Source organism: Schistocerca cancellata, chromosome 2 (assembly GCF_023864275.1).
Source record: "Schistocerca cancellata isolate TAMUIC-IGC-003103 chromosome 2, iqSchCanc2.1, whole genome shotgun sequence".
Lineage (NCBI taxonomy): Eukaryota > Metazoa > Arthropoda > Insecta > Orthoptera > Acrididae > Schistocerca > Schistocerca cancellata.
In genome coordinates this window covers 798,624,493-798,643,964 of record NC_064627.1, presented here as the reverse complement: position 1 = coordinate 798,643,964, position 19,472 = coordinate 798,624,493, and the positions used below count along the sequence as shown (strand labels likewise).

Genomic DNA, 19,472 nt, shown 5'->3' with positions numbered 1-19,472 from the left:
ATTATGGCTGTCAGAGATTTAATGCAGTTACATCATTTAACACCTCATTTTAAAGACATGTATGCAAAAAAAATGCTTACTCTTTAGGTGTCTTGTCAACCTACACATGTTTCTTAAACCCATATTTTACAACACATCCCATTTCTTCCTTATCTTCAGAATAAGGTATATATGATTTTATGACATTCTAGTGTTGCTGGATACTATACTTAAGAAACTTCTGATATTTGTAAAATTTTCATCATCATCTATATAAATAAAAATGTAAATCTTCATTTGTTCAAAATAATAAATTCCCAAAGTTCTTTACCAATTGGTTTCAAATTTTGACACAGCATTGCATTTGAATATGAGCGTTATTATACATTTACTGCAGTGCCATCTTATAATCATTAATACATTTTTAATATAATGGGGGGGGGGGGGGGGGAGGGGGATGTCGTTATCAAAAATCTTGCAAAGTACTTGACTGATTTATTCAATTTACTACTTATTTTTACATGATACACTAATGAATGTTTGGTGAACATACATTATAGATTTTATAATACACATAATACATAAATATATATACCATGTATAAAGAGAAAACATTGTTGCCAAAAATCTTGGAAGGTTCTTGATTGATTTACTTCGTATTTATACACATTACTATAATAAATGTTATGATGACTGTAGGATATAGATACATTTTTTATGCATATAATACATAAATGTACATATAATAGGAAAACATTATGAGCAAAAAGTTTGGAAAGTGCTTTTTGAAAGTCACTCTTTAAACATTCATATGAACATAGGCTATATATTTTTTTAAACAACAGTGTACAGATTTTCCTTTAAAACCGACTGTGAGAATGAAAGTACTATGCACAGCTCTGTTGTGAATATGTGTGGTTTTGTGTTCTTTGTCTCAGTCAGTTTTAACTATGATAGTAATGCAATTAAAGCATTAGAAAAATTGTTTTCCCCATACATATTCTTGCTCACTATATATATTTTAAACAAAATTGTATGCCCAACAACATTCTGTTTTGTTTCATTTCTCACAGTTGGCATTCACAGAAAACAGGAAAGTAGTATTTATGGATCATCAATATATAATTGGAATACTACTACAGAATCTGATTTGCAATAATAATTAACAAGCTGAAGATTATTGTATGCCCAACAACATCTTGCTTTTCAGAGATATCCAGCTTGTGACAGAAAGAAGACACACCTTGTATCTGATTAATTTCCCATTTCCTTGTAGCTCAGTATTGAGTGCATTTCAATGTTCCAGACTGTCTCTCAAGAAAGCCACAGCTAGCATATTGAATTTGTTTGCTAGGAACTCCAACAGTTTTTTGATTCTTATGAATCCAAGTTTTCTTCTTTTACTGTATTTTCCCAAAACATTCAATCACGGACCTTCACTTAGCCAATGAACACTGTTGTACTACAGTAAGTCAGAATGTGCCGAATCATGCTTGGAAAGAAACTCTTTGAACTGTCTGTGTTGAAGAGCAGAACAAGTCCTTGATCAACCTGTATGTTACTTCTTTCAGAGTCACCCTAAGTTTTCCACAAAGGGCTGTCTGGTGAATTATGCACTGACATGATAGTAGCCCAGTAGTCTTATCTTTGATTCTCTTTATTATTCCTTTTTCTTTACTTATAATTGCTGGTACCTTGTTGGTTGAAAGTGGCACCATTTTATAATAAAAATTGTTTGATTTTGTCATTAAGTCATCTGCAGTCTTGAATAAATCTTCTCCATGAGTCTTGCTTCTCAAAGGCAATACTATTACCAATTCTTTCTTAAATTCTTTGCTTTTGATATAAAAAAATCACACAAAAGTGGACATTTGTCCTTCATCAACAATGGCATATGATTCATCTGGTGCTAAGCCAAAGTAAGGCAGCTTCTGCAGAAATTCGAACAAACTACTTTTATTGTCAGCAGCCAGAATTTAAATTCTTCTTGTATTACTTCTTGCTGGCAATGGAATACATTGAATTGCGGTAACAGGATCCTTTTCATCTTCAAAAAATACCAAGTCCACTTCCAATACACATTTTTTACTATCTCAGAGTCCAAAAATGGCTTCTGGTGTTTATTAGCTGTCCATCACATGTGCGTCACTGCTTCTGCAGATTTTTCCCACTCACTCAGTGAGCAAACTAGGAATGCCATGCTTTTTTTGTAAGAAGCTAAACATGCCTGGAGTTTTTCTTGACAAGCTTCACTACCTAGAGGAAAATTTTTATGGAACTGCTAAAGATTTGTTACTTTAAATTGGCACTTTTAACAAGAGTAACAGTTCTGTTGCTTATGAAACAAATTGGAACAGCTCCAGACCTATCAGGCATTGTAAAACAATATTATTCAGTCCACTCAGTCAAAAACCTCCTATGTTGACTATAAACTTTATGCTTTTTAGAATCCATATCAGTACAAAAGAAATGTTCTAAGACTCGATAATAATGAAATGCTCTGTACAAGATCCCAACAACTACTGACGAAGTAGTGTGCTTTATTTAGATTCAGTCTGTATAAAAACACCAACACTCTGCACACAGCAAGTGGTGATGCAATGCAAAGGAGGTACCTCAATGTCAAAGTGTATGTTGCTGCCCGTCAAAAGAGCCACACTGCAATGGAGCTGCACTGCAAAGGAGGTGCTTCATTGTCAAAGCTTGCCGGCACCGAGTGATCACACTCGCAGTTTCATAAAGTAGCATTAAGCTATCGTTCGAGTTATGAGCACAAAAAATGGTTGATTTAATAGAGATTTCAGAAATTACCAGAGTCTGAAATTTATTTACAAAATTTTCTTGTTCATTAAATAATATTTTTGTTGCATTCATGTGTACAGAGCTTTTATGTGGATCAACATAATATGCTGTGACTGCCAGCCAGTTTCCTCTCTTCTGAACCTGCTCTTCAGTGCACTCTCCTGTGCTGCACATGATAGGAACATTACATTTAATGTACTTGCAGCTAATGATTAAGAATTCTAATTATTCAGCAGTCAACTATACATTACTAAAAAAAATTGTAAGGGTGGCACTCAAATGAATTGTTATCTACAGAAAAGTTTTTTACATAATCTGAGTACATAATTTATAATTTCAAAATATTTTTGGCTGTCCAGTTTTTGACCTTCAGCAATCTGGACCTGGACTGTGGTCCACCAGTTGCCAATTGCTCCTATATATAGTCATCAGCAAAAGAAAAAACATTTTGAACAAGTTTTTAGAATTGGGTGCAAGACCAACAAAATACGGCTGTCAGTAAGAAGAGAGATAAGGAGATTTGGAAAAGGCACTTTCCTGTGACAGTTCTTCTCTCTGCAAATACAGATGGATCTGATGAACTTCCCACACTTGTGATAGGAAAATCTAAGAATCTGGTGTGTTTCAAAGGTGTAAAGAGAAAACCTATGGAATACAAATCCAGGAAAACTTCTTGGGCAACTGTAATTTTAATGGAACAGTGGTTTAAAAAATTGAACATTAGAATGCAAAAGGAAAAATGAGGATCCTTCTTCTTATGGATTTCTGTGCAGCACATCCAGTCTTAGTAGCTTTAGAAAATGTTTCAATGGAATTTTTCCCTCCAAACTGTACCAGTGTTCTGCAGCTGCTTGTTTTGAGCTTTATTGCAAATTTCAAAGTGTGTTGTAGAAAAAAACTGTTTCATCATTTGATAGCACTGACTGATGCAGGAAATTAACACCTCTCCATCAAATTACTACAAGCCATGGAATAAATTTTGGCTCCCTGACAGCTGGTGTCATCTTCCACAGTCAACAACTGTTTCCAGAAAAATGGTGCTTTACTAGAGACTGCCACCAATGATGATGATGGTGGTGATGGTGAAGTCATGTCTGGTAATAAGCTAGCTCTACTGGAGGGTGGAGATTTTGACTATTTTGTACATTGTGATGATAATCTCACCAAGTGTGCTGAACTACAGGATAAAGAGATTATAACAGATGGTTGCCAACAATGCAGGGATGATCAAGAAGATGGACCAGCATCAAGTGCTTGTGAGAAGATAGAGATGACAACTTCAATCTTAAAACACCTAAACTGAATGCACTCGATGTGTGCAGACATTACATCTGTGTGGAAAGTTATAATGAAGAAGCTCTGAGTTCATTAATAAGTTTGCAAAATGAGGTGTACACAAGTAATGCATGAAAAGTGAAACTCCCCACTATCCCCACCCCTTTGCCTCCTATATCCCTACTCATCACTGTTGACGCCACCTTCCTATACACCAACATCCCTCATGCCCATGGTCTTACCGCTATTGAACACTACCTTTCCCAATGTCATTCGGACTCCAAACCCAATGCCTCATTCCTCATACACCTTACTAACTTTATCCTGAGCCACAATTACTTGTCATTTGATGGGAAGGAATATAAACAAATCTGCGGTACAGGCATGGGCACTTGCGTGGCACCCTCCTATGCCAACGTTTTTATGGGACATCTGGAGGAGACCTTTCTAGCCTCCAAAAACAACAAATCCATAGTCTGCTTCACGTTCATTGATGATATCTTCAAGATCTGGACCCAGGGTCAAGACACTCAATCTTCATTCCTTCACAACCTCAACACCTTCTCTCCCACTTGCTTCACATGATCCTCCTCAACCCAGCGTGCCATCTTCCTACGTGTTGACCTTCTCCTCTCTTATCGCTCCATCTGCACCTCTGTCCACATTAAACACACCAACTACCAACGGTACCTGCATTTTGACAGCTGTCATCGCTTACACACCAAAAAATCCCTCCTGTATAGTCTGTCTACCCCGGGAGGCATATCTACAGTCCCAAAAACTCCCTTGCTCAGTATACTGAGGGTCTCACAAAGGCCTCCACACCTTCACAGACAGACCTAGTCCACAAACAGATTTCCCGTGCCATTTCTACTCACAACCATAATCCTCCCACCACCCCGAAAACCAGCCACAGTGGTGTGTCCTCCCCGTCACCCAGTAGCACTTCAGACTGGAACAACTGTACCACACACTTCACCAGGACTTTGATTACCTACGTAATGATTGTGCCCTAAAATGAGGGACTTCCCATTCCTCATAAAGTGGTGTTCCATTGCCACCCAACCTCCACGACATTCTAGCCCTCCTGTGCCACTCCCAGTCCGAACCCCTTGCCACAAGGATCATATCCCTGTGGAAGACCCAGGTGCAAAATCTGCCCAGTCCAGCCATCCAGCACTTCCTATTCAAGTCCTGTCACAGGTTTATCCTAACCCATCAGAGGTTGGGCCATCTGTAAAAGCAGCCATGTTATTTACCAGCCCTGCTTTTTATATTGTCCAGCTGTCCACCAGGATGAACGGCCACTGCCAAACTGTGGCCAAGAGCCAAGTAGACCACCCTGTGGCTCAACATGCAACTGAACATAACACACTTTATTTCAATGGTTGCTTCACTACCCGAGACACATGGATCCTTCCCTCCCTTTTCTGAACTACACAGATGGGAGTTATCCTTACAACACATTCTCCGCTCGCATAATTATCCCAGTCCTAACTATGGTAACATAATGTCCTCACATTCTCCACCCAACAGTTTCCACTCCCTCTATCTTATCATCTCCTCTGCATTCTCATCTCCCACCCTGTTTATTTGTAGCCCTCTGCCAGTGCATCAATCTGTCCTTCCCCACTCCTCTTTGTTTTTGTTCCTTTTTTCCCCACCTCTCTGCACCACAACCTCCTGGTGCTACACCTGTTGCAGTCTAGTCTCTGCACACTGCACCAGACAGCATTTGTCTCTCTCCCCACCCATCCACTACTATCCTTTCCACTTCCTCCAGATTGCTGCTTGCACCCTGCATGATGTTGCATTCCTGCCTGATATGCTGGAGTTGGCAGTTGTGCATTTAAAAGGTGTGCTTGCTTTTGTGTGTGTGTGTGTGTGTGTGTGTGTGTGTGTGTGTGTGTCTTTACTGATGAAGGCTATATCTGAAAGCTTTATGTGAGTGTCTTATTGTGCCTGTCTGCATCTTGACATGTCTTATTTACAGTAAGCAGCAATCTATCTTTTCCTACATTGCTGCAATTCCCATACATATTAATCAATTGCGAATTGTTGCTGGGTGTGCTAGCTATATAAAAAAAAATATTAAAGTGAAAAATTTTTAAAAAAGGAACAAAAGAACCAGAAAGGGAAAAAGTTATATGAAAACAAAAAAATAAGAAGTAAAATTAGTGAGTTGGTATAAGAAATGGATGCCAAATAGTAAGAGGCTAAAATGATTTAACTAAATAAAAACTGGCCAGGTGGGAGTGGGACTCAGAGACTGAAGGTTCTGTACAAACTTAATAATGTATATAGACAGTTCATCTATGCCCAGGAATTGAGAAAATCAAAGATTTTTGCCTGTTATTTATATTGATACTGGGAAGATCCACCCCCCATGAACCATGGACCTTGTCGTTGGTGGCAAGGCTTCCGTGCCTCAGCGATACAGATAGGCGTACCGTAGGAGCAACCACAATGGAGGGGTATCTGTTGAGAGGCCAGACAAACATGTGGTTCCTGAAGATGGGCAGCAGCCTTTTCAGTAGTTGCAGGGGCAACCGTCTGGATGATTGACTGATCTGGTCTTGAAACACTAATCAAAATGGCCTTGCTGTGCTGGTACTGCGAACACCTGAAAACCAGGGGAAACTGCAGCTGTAATTTTTCCTGAGGGCATGCAGCTTTACTGTATGGTTAAATGATGATGGTGTCCTCTTGGGTAAAATATTCCAAAGGTAAAATAGTCCCCGATTTGGATCTCCAGGCGGGGACAACTCAGGAGGACATTGTTATCAGGAGAAAGAAAACAGGCGTTCTACGGGTCAAAGCGTGGAATGTCAGATCCCTTAATTGGGCAGGTAGGTTAGAAAATTTAAAAAGGGAAATGGATAGGTTAAAGTTAGATATAGTGGGAATTAGTGAAGTTCGGTGGCAGGAGGAACAAGACTTCTGGTCAGATGAATACAGGGTTATAAATACAAAATCAAACAGGGGTAATGCAGGAGTAGGTTTAATAATGAATAAAAAATAGGAATGCGAGTAAGCTACTACAAACAGCATAGTGAACACATTATTGTGGCCAAGATAGATATGAAGCCCACACCTACCACAGTAGTACAAGTTCATATGCCAACTAGCTCCGCAGATGACGAAGAGAATGATGAAATGTATGATGAGATAAAAGAAATTATTCATAAAGTGAAGGGAGACAAAAATTTAATAGTCATGGGTGACTGGAATTCGAGAGTAGGAAAAGGAAAAGAAGGAAATGTAGTAGGTGAATATGGAATGGGGGTAAGGAATGAAAGAGGAAGCTGCCTGGTAGAATTTTGCCCAGAGCATAACTTAATCATAGCTAACACTTGGTTCAAGAAACATGAAAGGAGGTTGTATACATGGAAGAAGCCTGGAGATATTGGAAGGTTTCAGATAGATTATATAATGGTAATACAGAGATTTAGGAACCAGGTTTTAAATTGTAAGACATTTCCAGGGCCAGATGTGGACTCTGACCACAATCTATTGGTTATGAACTGTAGATGAAAACTGAAGAAACTGCAAAAAGGTGGGAATTTAAGGAGATGAGACATGGATAAACTGACAGAACCAGAGATTGTAGAGAATTTCAGGGAGAGCATTAGGGAACGATTGACAAGAATGGGGGAAAGAAATACAGTAGAAGAAGAATGGGTAGCTTTGAGAGTTGAAATAGTGAAGGAAGCAGAGGATCAAATAGGTAAAGAAACGAGGGCTAATAAAATTCTTGGGCACCAGAAGAGATATTGAATTTAATTGATGAAAGGAGAAAATACAAAAATGCAGTAAATGAAGCAGGCAAAAAGGAATACAAACGTCTCAAAAATGTGATCGACAAGTAGTGAAAAATGGCTTAGCAGGAATGGCTAGAGGACAAATGTAAGGATGTAGAGGCTTATATCACTAGGGGTAAGATAGATACTGCCTATAGGAAAATTAAAGAGACCTTTGGAGAAAAGAGAACCACATGCATGAATATTAAGAGCTCAGTTGGAAACCCAGTTCTAAGCAAAGAAGGGAAAGCAGAAAGGTGGAAGGAGTATATAGAGGGTCTATACAAGAGCGATGTTCTTGAGCACAATATTATGGAAATGAAAGAGGATTCAGATGAAGATGAAATGGGAAATATGATACTGCATGAAGAGATTGACAAAGCACTGAAAAACCAAAGTCGAAACAAGGCCCCAGGAGTAGACAACATTCCATTAGAAGTATTGATAGCCTTGGGAGAGCCAGTCCTGACAAAACTCTACCATCTGGTAAGCAAGATGTATGAGACAGGCGAAATACCCTCAGACTTCAAGAAGAATATAATAATTCCAATCCCAAAGAAAGTAGGTGTTGACAGATGTGAAAATTACTGAACTATCAGTTTAATAATCCATGGCTGCAAAATACTAACACGAATTCTTTACAGATGAATGGAAATACTGGTAGAAGCTGACCTCAGGGAAGATCAGTTTGGATTCCATAGAAATGTTGGGACACTTGGGGCAATACTGACCCTATGACTTATCATAGAAAATAGATTAAGGAAAGGCAAACCTACAGTTATAGCATTTGTAGACTTGGAGAAAGCTTTTGACAATGTTGACTGGAATACTCTCTTTCACATTCTGAAGGTGGCAGGGGTAAAATACAGGGAGCGAAAGGCTATTTACAATTTGTAGAGAAACCAGATGGCAGTTATAAGAGTGGAGGTGCATGAAAGGGATGCAGTGGCTGGGAAGGGAGTAAGACAGGGTTGTAGCCTATCCCCAATGTTATTCAATCTGTATGTTGAGCAAGCAGCAAATGAAACAAAAGAAAACCTCTGAGTAGGAATTAAAATCCATGGAGAAGAAATTAAAACTTTGAGGTTCGCCGATGACATTGTAATTCTGTCAGAAACAGCAAAGGACCTGGAAGAGTAGCTGAATGGAATGGACATTGCCTTGAAAGGAGAGTATAAGATGAACATCAACAAAAGCAAAATGAGGATAATAGAATGTAGTCAAATTAAATTGGGTGATGCTGAGGGAATTAGATTAGGAAATGAGACGCTTAATGTAGTAAATGGGTTTTGCTATTTGGGGAGCAAAATAACTGATGATGGTCGAAGTAGAGAGGATATAAAATGTAGACTGGCAATGGCAAGGAAAGTGTTTCTGAAGAAGAGAAATTTGTTAACATCGATTCTAAATTTAAGTGTCAGGAAGTCGTTTCTGAAAGTATTTTTATGGAGTGCAGCCATGTATGGAAGTGAAACGCGAACGATAAATAGTTTGGACAAGAAGAGAATAGAAGCTTTCAAAATGTGGTGCTACAGAAGAATGCTGAAGATTAAATGGGTAGATCACATAGCTAATGAGGAGGTATTGAATAGAATTAGGGAGAAGAGAAATTTGTGGCACACCTTGACTAGAAGAAGGGATTGGTTGGTAGGACATGTTCTGAGGCATCAAGGGATCACCAATTTAGTATTGGAGGGCAGCGTGGATGGTAAAAACCGTAGAGGGAGACCAAGAGATGAATACACCACGCAGATTCAGAAGGATGTAGGTTTCAGTAGGTACTGGGAGATGAAGAAGCTTGCACAGGAGAGAGTAGCATGGAGAGCTGCATCAAACCAGTCTCTGGACTGAAGACCACAACAACAACAACTGGCAAGATATTGGTTCCAGAAATTCCAAGACTGTTGAGAATGTCAAAAGAAATATTTTTTCAAGTGGTATAATTACAAATTGACAATTTGTGTTTTTTTTTTCCTTTGCTTGTGCTGTGAAACCTTGCTTCTTGCCAAATTTCATGATTCTAGGTCAACAGGAAGTACCCTGTAGATTTTAATGAGCGAGTTTGCAACTATCAAAATATGTTATGTAAATGACTGTATCTTTTGATTGCACTGACTTAGAAGCTTTACTATCTTACGTCACTGAGTGTTTATAGAGCTAAGCATACTACATAAATTTCAATTTGATATGCCTTAACAGATGGGCGGACAGAGAGATAGTTGATAACATATGACAAAAAAGTAAGTAAATTTGTGTGATGTAGTTCCAAATTAATAGTTTTCTGATTGTTTACTTTATTTGTGCTGTGAAATCTTATTTCTCTCCAAGTTTCATGATTCTCAGTCAGCAGGAAGTACTCTATAGGATTTAATGAGTGAGTTTGTGAGTATGAAAATATATGGCCTGTCTTTTGACTGCATTGACTTACATGCTTAAAATTTTTACACTGGCAAGGCCCATTGACCTCATTAAGTGACATAAATTTGAAACAAATACATTGACCTATTACTGAGGAAAATGGGTCTTAACAGATAGACAGGCAATCTGTGAACAAAATAATTTTTTTTTTCTTTTTTCATGTGATATAATTACAAATTCACAATTTTCAGATTTTTTTTTTTCATTTGGCTGTTGTATGTAATCTTGCTTATTGCCAAATTTCTTTATTATGTGCCAACAGGAAGTACGCTATAGGTTTTGATGAGTGTTTTTGCATGTATCAAAATAGGTGGCATAAATGGCCGTATGTTTTGATTGTCTTGATCTAGAAGCTGTAGTATGTTACATCGCCTAGGAACCAGGGATCTTAGGAAGTGATATAAATTTCAACTTGATATATCTACCAATTTTTTTAGAAAGGCACCCAAACAGATGGGAAACAGAGTGATCTTATTAGAGTTCCTTTTTTACCAATTGAGGTATGGAACCCTAAAAACAGTGAGTTCAGAATAAAAAAGCAATGACACATAGTGATTGATTGAACATGAGTTAACTAAACAAGTATGAGAGCCAAGTTTATGTTGGTCAGCAGGTTTTCATCCACACAATTCAGAAGCAGTGACACCTGGAGAGTGCATGCATTTACTTGAGTTTAAAAAAAGTATTTACAGAGTGGTTTAAGATTCACAGAAAATAACTTATTTCATCCTGCTTTGGCTCATGTTCTATTACTACCAAAACATAAGTGTTATATTCAGCCATGAATGCCTGCAGCAAGTAGTACAATTTATTTTTTATTTACTGTATATTTAAGTACATCAAATGTAATGGTCTTTTCTATTCATTTTTACACTGATTGTTATAGTATGATGATTTTCCATATAATTGCCATTTTATGGGGTATCTACAATAAATAAGGCTCATGTTCCAAGCTTGGGTACCATTTCAACATTGTCTTGCTTGTAGTGGACATGTGACATTTCCATATTTCTTCAAGTGGCTTCTATGTTATCATTTGCTTCCCAAGACCATTGAAATGAAATCCAATTGCTGGAACATGCAGTTAATGCTCTTAACATATACAATATTTCAATTTTTTAAACATTTGATTATATTTTGAAGACTGTTCCTTTGTCACAGTGTTTCTCTATTTATGCCATACCAGGATGGTAAAGACCAAAATAGGTTGACGAACATAGTGAAATAATTGTTAGACACTTTTCTGTGGCCACCAGAATGACTAAGAGTATATAGCTGGAAATTAAGTGCATCTGATGATATCATTATACAGATACGATTTCTGTGAAACTAAAGGCTCCTACTACTCTATAGTCTGGAAGACTGCTATACTTAAAAAAAAAAAAGAAATGTGTTGTTTGTAAAATGGACAGGCAAGGAAGTTAACTGAAGCAGTCATTCCAGGTTAGGAGAACGAAAATATAAAGTTATTCAGAGAAGCAGCTACAAATAGGAATCTACAGTTCACAAGAAAAGACAAAACATTATGAAAATGAAAATTTCCATTTTTTCCCTCAATGTTTCACTCATTCATGGCACATAAAGCACAGCATAAAAGAGAATCTTCAAATATATAGAACAAGTCATAAGTAAGACTAAACGTAACATAGCAGAATTAGAAAGAGAGTGTTGCTTTGGAAAAATACGCTGTGCAAGAAAAATTAGAATGTCACTTTTTCAAAACTCCTTAATTATCTCCTATTGCAACACAGAAGTTTGAATTTTGTCTCAAAGGTGCCTAAATATTCCTCTGCGATGGTGCACAAGCGTGGAACCCTGTGACATCTCCCTCAGGTTCAGTGATGCTTCAAACAGCAAGGGGTCAACTATGTGAGGGGGGGGGGGGGGGGGAAGCTATACCTCAGAAGTTCAGGAGAGGTGTAAGGTGGGTTAATGATATCACATTAGCATCAAATTACATCACAATTTGTTGTTTGATTCATGAATGTGTCACTGTCGCACACTCCCATGATCATGCCATACGAGGACTGAAAAAGCATAAACAACCTTTGCTGCTGTGGATCATATTCAGATTTCATGGAATGGTTTTGAACAATTCCTGGTGCTTCACTCTGCACACCACAGCAAAAATTGTCATTTCCATACACTTCAAAAGGTTGCAATCATTTTCAATGGGACTGCAGGCCCCCATCGTCTTTAGAGAAGAATTGAATCATCCAGGGGGTTGTCAGCAATGTCAGTGGATTTCAAGAATGTTATCCTGTTGTCCATCACCCTGTAAACTGTCGTTTTTCATCACAAAATGTTGGGAATCAATTACCTCAGGGAAGGGGTGTTTTCATTGACACTCTTTATGCCACCCTTTGAGGAATTTTCATGTCAATTCTGAGCAGCAGTTTGTCTGAAATGATTTCCTCAGCCCCTCATAAAAAACCACATGATTTCAACAGTGGACATCATGGTTCTGACTTCCATAGCAGAGGCATCAGAAGAAGTAGTGAAATGTGGGTAAGAGATAGTGTGATGACCTTCCCATCATGTGACATGTCCACAGTGGCATTGGGCAGAATTTCTATGTAATTTGGTGCCAATGAGACATCATTAAAACATATTACACCTCATCTGAACTCAGCTCTGGCCATTTTTTGGCATTTGTCAACACCTTGCTGTTTGAAGCATTGCTGAACCTGATGGTGATGTTGCAGGGTTGCAGTGGGGAGGGTTCTTTTCAGCTCTTTCTACACATACTTCAGATCACAGTTCAGCCTAAAAGTCTGTGTTTTAGTTCCAATGTGGAAAATTCAGTCTTCCTGTCTCGATAGGCTTCTTGAATTCCATCCCCTTCACTCTGTGAAAATAGATACTAGTTCAGTCAATGAAAAGTAGCCTTGAAGAAACACTGATTAATATTCGCCTAACAGAGTCTGCATAACTCAAGCTCAGAGACACTACCTGTAAGTTCATAACAAAATATTAGGTGTTTGGGATTCTGTCTACTTGCATTAAAGTTTAAAGTTCACATAATTCTGTTTTATTGCCTCTAAAACAAATTTAAATGGATATCAAATATGCAATTATTGTCAGAAATCTATTATTGTTGCAAGTTCACTGTTATACTGTTTGGCTAGAAGTCTTCACACATAAAGCAGCCAGAATTTATACACTCCTGGAAATTGAAATAAGAACACCGTGAATTCATTGGCCCAGGAAGGGGAAACTTTATTGACACATTCCTGGGGTCAGATACATCACATGATCACACTGACAGAACCACAGGCACATAGACACAGGCAACAGAGCATGCACAATGTCGGCACTAGTACAGTGTATATCCACCTTTCGCAGCAATGCAGGCTGCTATTCTCCCATGGAGACGATCGTAGAGATGCTGGATGTAGTCCTGTGGAACGGCTTGCCATGCCATTTCCACCTGGCGCCTCAGTTGGACCAGCGTTCGTGCTGGACGTGCAGACTGCGTGAGACGACGCTTCATCCAGTCCCAAACATGCTCAATGGGGGACAGATCCGGAGATCTTGCTGGCCAGGGTAGTTGACTTACACCTTCTAGAGCACGTTGAGTGGCACGGGATACATGCGGACATGCATTGTCCTGTTGGAACAGCAAGTTCCCTTGCCGGTCTAGGAATGGTAGAACGATGGGTTCGATGACGGTTTGGATGTACCGTGCACTATTCAGTGTCCCCTCGATGATCACCAGTGGTGTACGGCCAGTGTAGGAAATCGCTCCCCACACCATGATGACGGGTGTTGGCCCTGTGTGCCTCGGTCGTATGCAGTCCTGATTGTGGCGCTCACCTGCACGGCGCCAAACACGCATACGACCATCATTGGCACCAAGGCAGAAGCGACTCTCATCGCTGAAGACGACACGTCTCCATTTGTCCCTCCATTCATGCCTGTCGCGACACCACTGACCACTGGAGGCGGGCTGCACGATGTTGGGGCGTGAGCGGAAGACGGCCTAACGGTGTGCGGGACCGTAGCCCAGCTTCATGGAGACAGTTGCGAATGGTCCTTGCCGATACCCCAGGAGCAACAGTGTCCCTAATTTGCTGGGAAGTGGCGGTGCGGTCCCCTACGGCACTGCGTAGGATCCTACGGTCTTGGCGTGCATCCGTGCGTCGCTGCGGTCCAGTCCCAGGTCGATGGGCACGTGCACCTTCCGCCGACCACTGGCGACAACATCGATGTACTGTGGAGACCTCACGCCCCACGTGTTGAGCAATTCGGCGGAACGTCCAACCGGCCTCCCGCATGCCCACTATACGCCCTCGCTCAAAGTCCGTCAACTGCACATACGGTTCACGTCCACGCTGTCGCGGCATGCTACCAGTGTTAAAGACTGCGATGGAGCTCCGTATGCCACGGCAAACTGGCTGACACTGACGGCGGTGGTGCACAAATGCTGCGCAGCTAGCGCCATTCGACGGCCAATACCGCGGTTCCTGGTGTGTCCGCTGTGCCATGCGTGTGATCATTGCTTGTACAGCCCTCTCGCAGTGTCCGGAGCAAGTATGGTGGGTCTGACACACCGGTGTCAATGTGTTCTTTTTTCCATTTCCAGGAGTGTATGTTGAACCTGAATAAATTCTATGATGTAAATAGTCACTGACCCACAGATATTTGCAACTTACTACTTTAGGTTGTTCAATGATCATCATAATATTCTGTAATGTTCATGAGACATGCCACGTGGAGTTGTCAGTGCATCAGAAATTTTGCAAATAGCTTCCAAACTAATTCACATATAAATCTCAAAATTTCACTGAATGATTTGAAACTGTAGTCACTTCACATTTATGGTAAAAGAATTGAAAGGTGGCTACTGAGTGACTCCCTTAAACCCTAAACTACAGCACAGTGCCCTACACTAAGTGCAGGAAGCACTTAATTCTCATTAGCTGATGATCTGAAGGGCCAATCGGAAAACTTCCTGCTCCCAATTAACCAAGGTAATCCCTAACTCATCCAGTGGTATATTGCAGAAAGTAAATAAGGAAGAACTTCTAAATTTATGAAACCAAATTCAAATAAAAACAAAAGAAGGCCCAAATTACTCTCAGAAATAAGATATTAATTCACTTAACTTCTAGCTTTCATTCTGGATGGCTTTATACAAAAGCATGGTTACTGTACATATCATATGTCACATGATTCACAATTGCACGAGATTTTCCCATGCATACTTTTCCATAAATTTCAATAAAATAAAACATCCGCACTTCACATATGTCCTCCATACACTTTCTCACTGTTCCCAAAATGCTTAACACAGCTCAACATAATTAAATAATATTCTGGTTATAGAATTAGATGGGATTATATTGCAATTTCTAATTATGTTCCATAGTACAAGAAAAGTTATTATGTCTTTTAGGTAAACTTTTATACACTCCTGGAAATGGAAAAAAGAACACATTGACACCGGTGTGTCAGACCCACCATACTTGCTCCGGACACTGCGAGAGGGCTGTACAAGCAATGATCACACGCACGGCACAGTGGACACACCAGGAATCGCAGTGTTGGCCGTCGAATGGCGCTAGCTGCGCAGCATTTGTGCACCGCCGCCGTCAGTGTCAACCAGTTTGCCATGGCATACGAAGCTCCATCACAGTCTTTAACTCTGGTAGCATGCCGCGACAGCATGGACGTGAACCGTATGTGCAGTTGACGGACTTTGAGTGAGGGCGTATAGTTGGCATGCGGGAGGCCGGTTGGACGTACCGCCGAATTGCTCAACACGTGGGGCGTGAGGTCTCCACAGTACATCGATGTTGTCGCCAGTGGTCGGCGGAAGGTGCACGTGCCCGTCGACCTGGGACCAGACCGCAGCGACGCACGGATGCACGCCAAGACCGTAGGATCCTACGCAGTGCCGTAGGGGACCGCACCGCCACTTCCCAGCAAATTAGGGACACTGTTGCTCCTGGGGTATCGGCGAGGACCATTCACAACCTTCTCCATGAAGCTGGGCTACGGTCCCGCACACCGTTAGGCCGTCTTCCGCTCACGCCCCAACATCGTGCAGCCCGCCTCCAGTGGTGTCGCGACAGGCGTGAATGGAGGGACGAATGGAGACGTGTCGTCTTCAGCGATGAGAGTCGCTTCTGCCTTGGTGCCAATGATGGTCGTATGCGTGTTTGGCGCCGTGCAGGTGAGCGCCACAATCAGGACTGCATACGACCGAGGCACACAGGGCCAACACCCGTCATCATGGTGTGGGGAGCGATCTCCTACACTGGCCGTACACCACTGGTGATCGTCAAGGGGACACTGAATAGTGCACGGTACATCCAAACCGTCATCGAACCCATCGTTCTACCATTCCTAGACCGGCAAGGGAACTTGCTGTTCCAACAGGACAATGCACGTCCGCATGAATCCCGTGCCACCCAACGTGCTCTAGAAGGTGTAAGTCAACTACCCTGGCCAGCAAGATCTCCGGATCTGTCCCCCATTGAGCATGTTTGGGACTGGATGAAGCGTCGTCTCACGCAGTCTGCACGTCCAGCACGAACGCTGGTCCAACTGAGGCACCAGGTGGAAATGGCATGGCAAGCCGTTCCACAGGACTACATCCAGCATCTCTACGATCGTCTCCATGGGAGAATAGCAGCCTGCATTGCTGCGAAAGGTGGATATACACTGTACTAGTGCCGACATTGTGCATGCTCTGTTGCCTGTGTCTATGTGCCTGTGGTTCTGTCAGTGTGATCATGTGATGTATCTGACCCCAGGAATGTGTCAATAAAGTTTCCCCTTCCTGGGACAATGAATTCACGGTGTTCTTATTTCAATTTTCAGGAGTGTATTACTAAAAGTATATATAATGGTCTGGCATAAAACTGTATATGAAATATAAAATTAATTGAAAAAAAATTAACACTGTTTCCTTTAAATTTATAGGGAATTGATCATACACCAGACCAGTTCAGAGCCCAAATGCACAATGCCAGCTGCATGTATGCTGGAATTTTTTATATGTAAAAGAAAGAAAAGAATAATGTGGTACATCCTAGGCTGCCACAGTTTCACACCATTACAGAGGAAAGTTATAGACACATTTGAGCCAAAAATTTAAAGCTTCTTTGGAGCACTGGTTCACTTAAGAGGTTTTGAAAAAGTGACAATACTCCCCACCCCAGATTCATTAAAGAACAAAATCCCATTTATGAAACAGCTTCAAATATCTGATTCCTTTAAAATTGAGCTATGTGTTAAATATTTGATGTTACATATGTAAGTGAGAAAAACTTTAGAAAATGTCTGAATTATGTTTAAAAGTTTGGTAGAAGTCACTAAGTACCCTCATTATCGAACATTGCTTTCATCAAAAGATAGTTTTTAACGCATTTCAGTGTTTAGATGTAATATCTCCTGAACTATGTGTTATATAATGATGCAGATACATGCAGTTGTGTATGTGGATACTGTCTATGGAATGTTTTCATAATAGTGTTTGTAATAAAGATGTAATAAATTTAAATGTCATTCTGGATGCTGAAGTTTTACTGCATGAACAGCAGAAATGTAGTAAATGATGAACTTTTTTTGCTTTTGCCATTTTGTGTGTGTGTGGAGGGGGGGGGGGGGGTAGGGAAGTGGGGAGGCAGAGGGGGGGAGGGGGATGGGTGCGGTGACAAAATGTTTCATAGAGGCTTCAGATCATGTATAAAGTTTATTGGAAGTTACTAAGTTCTTTTATTCTGCAATACTGGATGAATATAGACTGCATCATTTGTATACCATGAGTTACACTGCCTCAAGGCCGCAGATAGGCACAGCAAAACGACTCTCACAGTTATAGCTGTCAGCCGTTAAAGCCGTCATCAACAATAGACAGACGTACATGTGAACACACGCATGTGCGTGCGTGCGCGCACACACACACACACACACACACACACACACACACACACACAAACACACACACACACATGAAAACACAACTCACACATAACAGTAGATAAATGTCTACACAACCACACTGATATTTATCAAATAGCAACAGTTGCATATTAACATCACAGCCACAAATGTGCTACATATTCCACTATTCTGAAAACTTAATTATATATGTAATTAATAGTTGCTGTGTATTGTATTTAATGCTTCAGGTAAAACACCACTTTCCAACTGGCCAGCAGCAGGACAAATCAAGTTTCATCATGTGTTCTTAAAGTACAGTGAAAATGCTCCACCTGTACTCAAGGACTTAAATTTCACTATAATGCCTCAAGAAAAGGTTAGTTGTGAATTGTTTTGTTACTGATTTATTATTATGAAGCACTCAAATTATTTAGTTCTGAACCAGTAGTAACTTCATTAACTTTCCAAGCATTTGAAGTATATCCATGTTCCACACCATTAATAAATTTTTATGAAGTTACTGTTGATTATATGTAATAGTAAAACTATTCATTTATTTATTTTTTATTAGACACCTATCTAAAGATGCAGATAAGCTTACAACCATTATGATATCCCCCAGGACCATGTTTCATGTAACTCAGAAAGAGAAGCACTTTCTGCATGCAGCACTGTCCACTTACAGAGTGTGTAACAACACAAAGCATTACGGGCAGATGCCAACTTTGTATGTTCTCAGTTTGAAGCCAGATTTTTTTCATCAGTGAAGTTTGTCTAGCAGGGTCTCACCATTTGGCACCAGCTGTTTACTTCTCATCTTAGAAGTTCCAAACATAACTACAGCTTTCTAAAGATGTCTCTGTTTTGTGACACTTCCAGTTATGTACCGATTTCCTCTAGGTATTTTTTGGTCACAGTATTCTTTTTTCCGATTTTGAGTGAAACATGCTAAAGATGTGTTTTGTCCTTTTGGAATTATTTATTCTTGTTATGTGGCGATAAAACTGAACTTTGGATTTGTGCAATGTGTCCATAATGTTTTATATTTTAAAATATCTTTATTTATTTGATTTTTTGGGTAGATGCAGTTTTTATAATTTGGTTCCAGTATACTGTGTTAGATCTTTCTCTCTTTTCTTTGTAATCCTACTAGTAAAGATCCCCCAAAGAGGATAAGACACTCAGATGCACATAAACTTACTGGTTTTGTGAATGAACAGAGTTGATGAATTGTAGTGTTATGGAAAAGCACTTTTTGTTGTAAATGTCATGTGGTATGGAAGGCTATTGCTTTTTATGGCTCTT

At 40.1% G+C, this 19,472-nt stretch overlaps 1 protein-coding gene across 1 annotated transcript in view; it reads left to right on the top strand.

Annotated features, from left to right (window-relative positions):
• The window catches only part of LOC126162653 (probable multidrug resistance-associated protein lethal(2)03659), a 316,093-nt gene that overhangs the window by 254,789 nt on the left and 41,832 nt on the right, over window positions 1-19,472 (top strand). Inside the window, exon 21 of the mRNA XM_049919291.1 lies at window positions 18,416-18,543. Coding sequence (XP_049775248.1) covers window positions 18,416-18,543 — 128 coding nt within the window. The remainder of the gene's footprint in view (window positions 1-18,415; window positions 18,544-19,472) is intronic.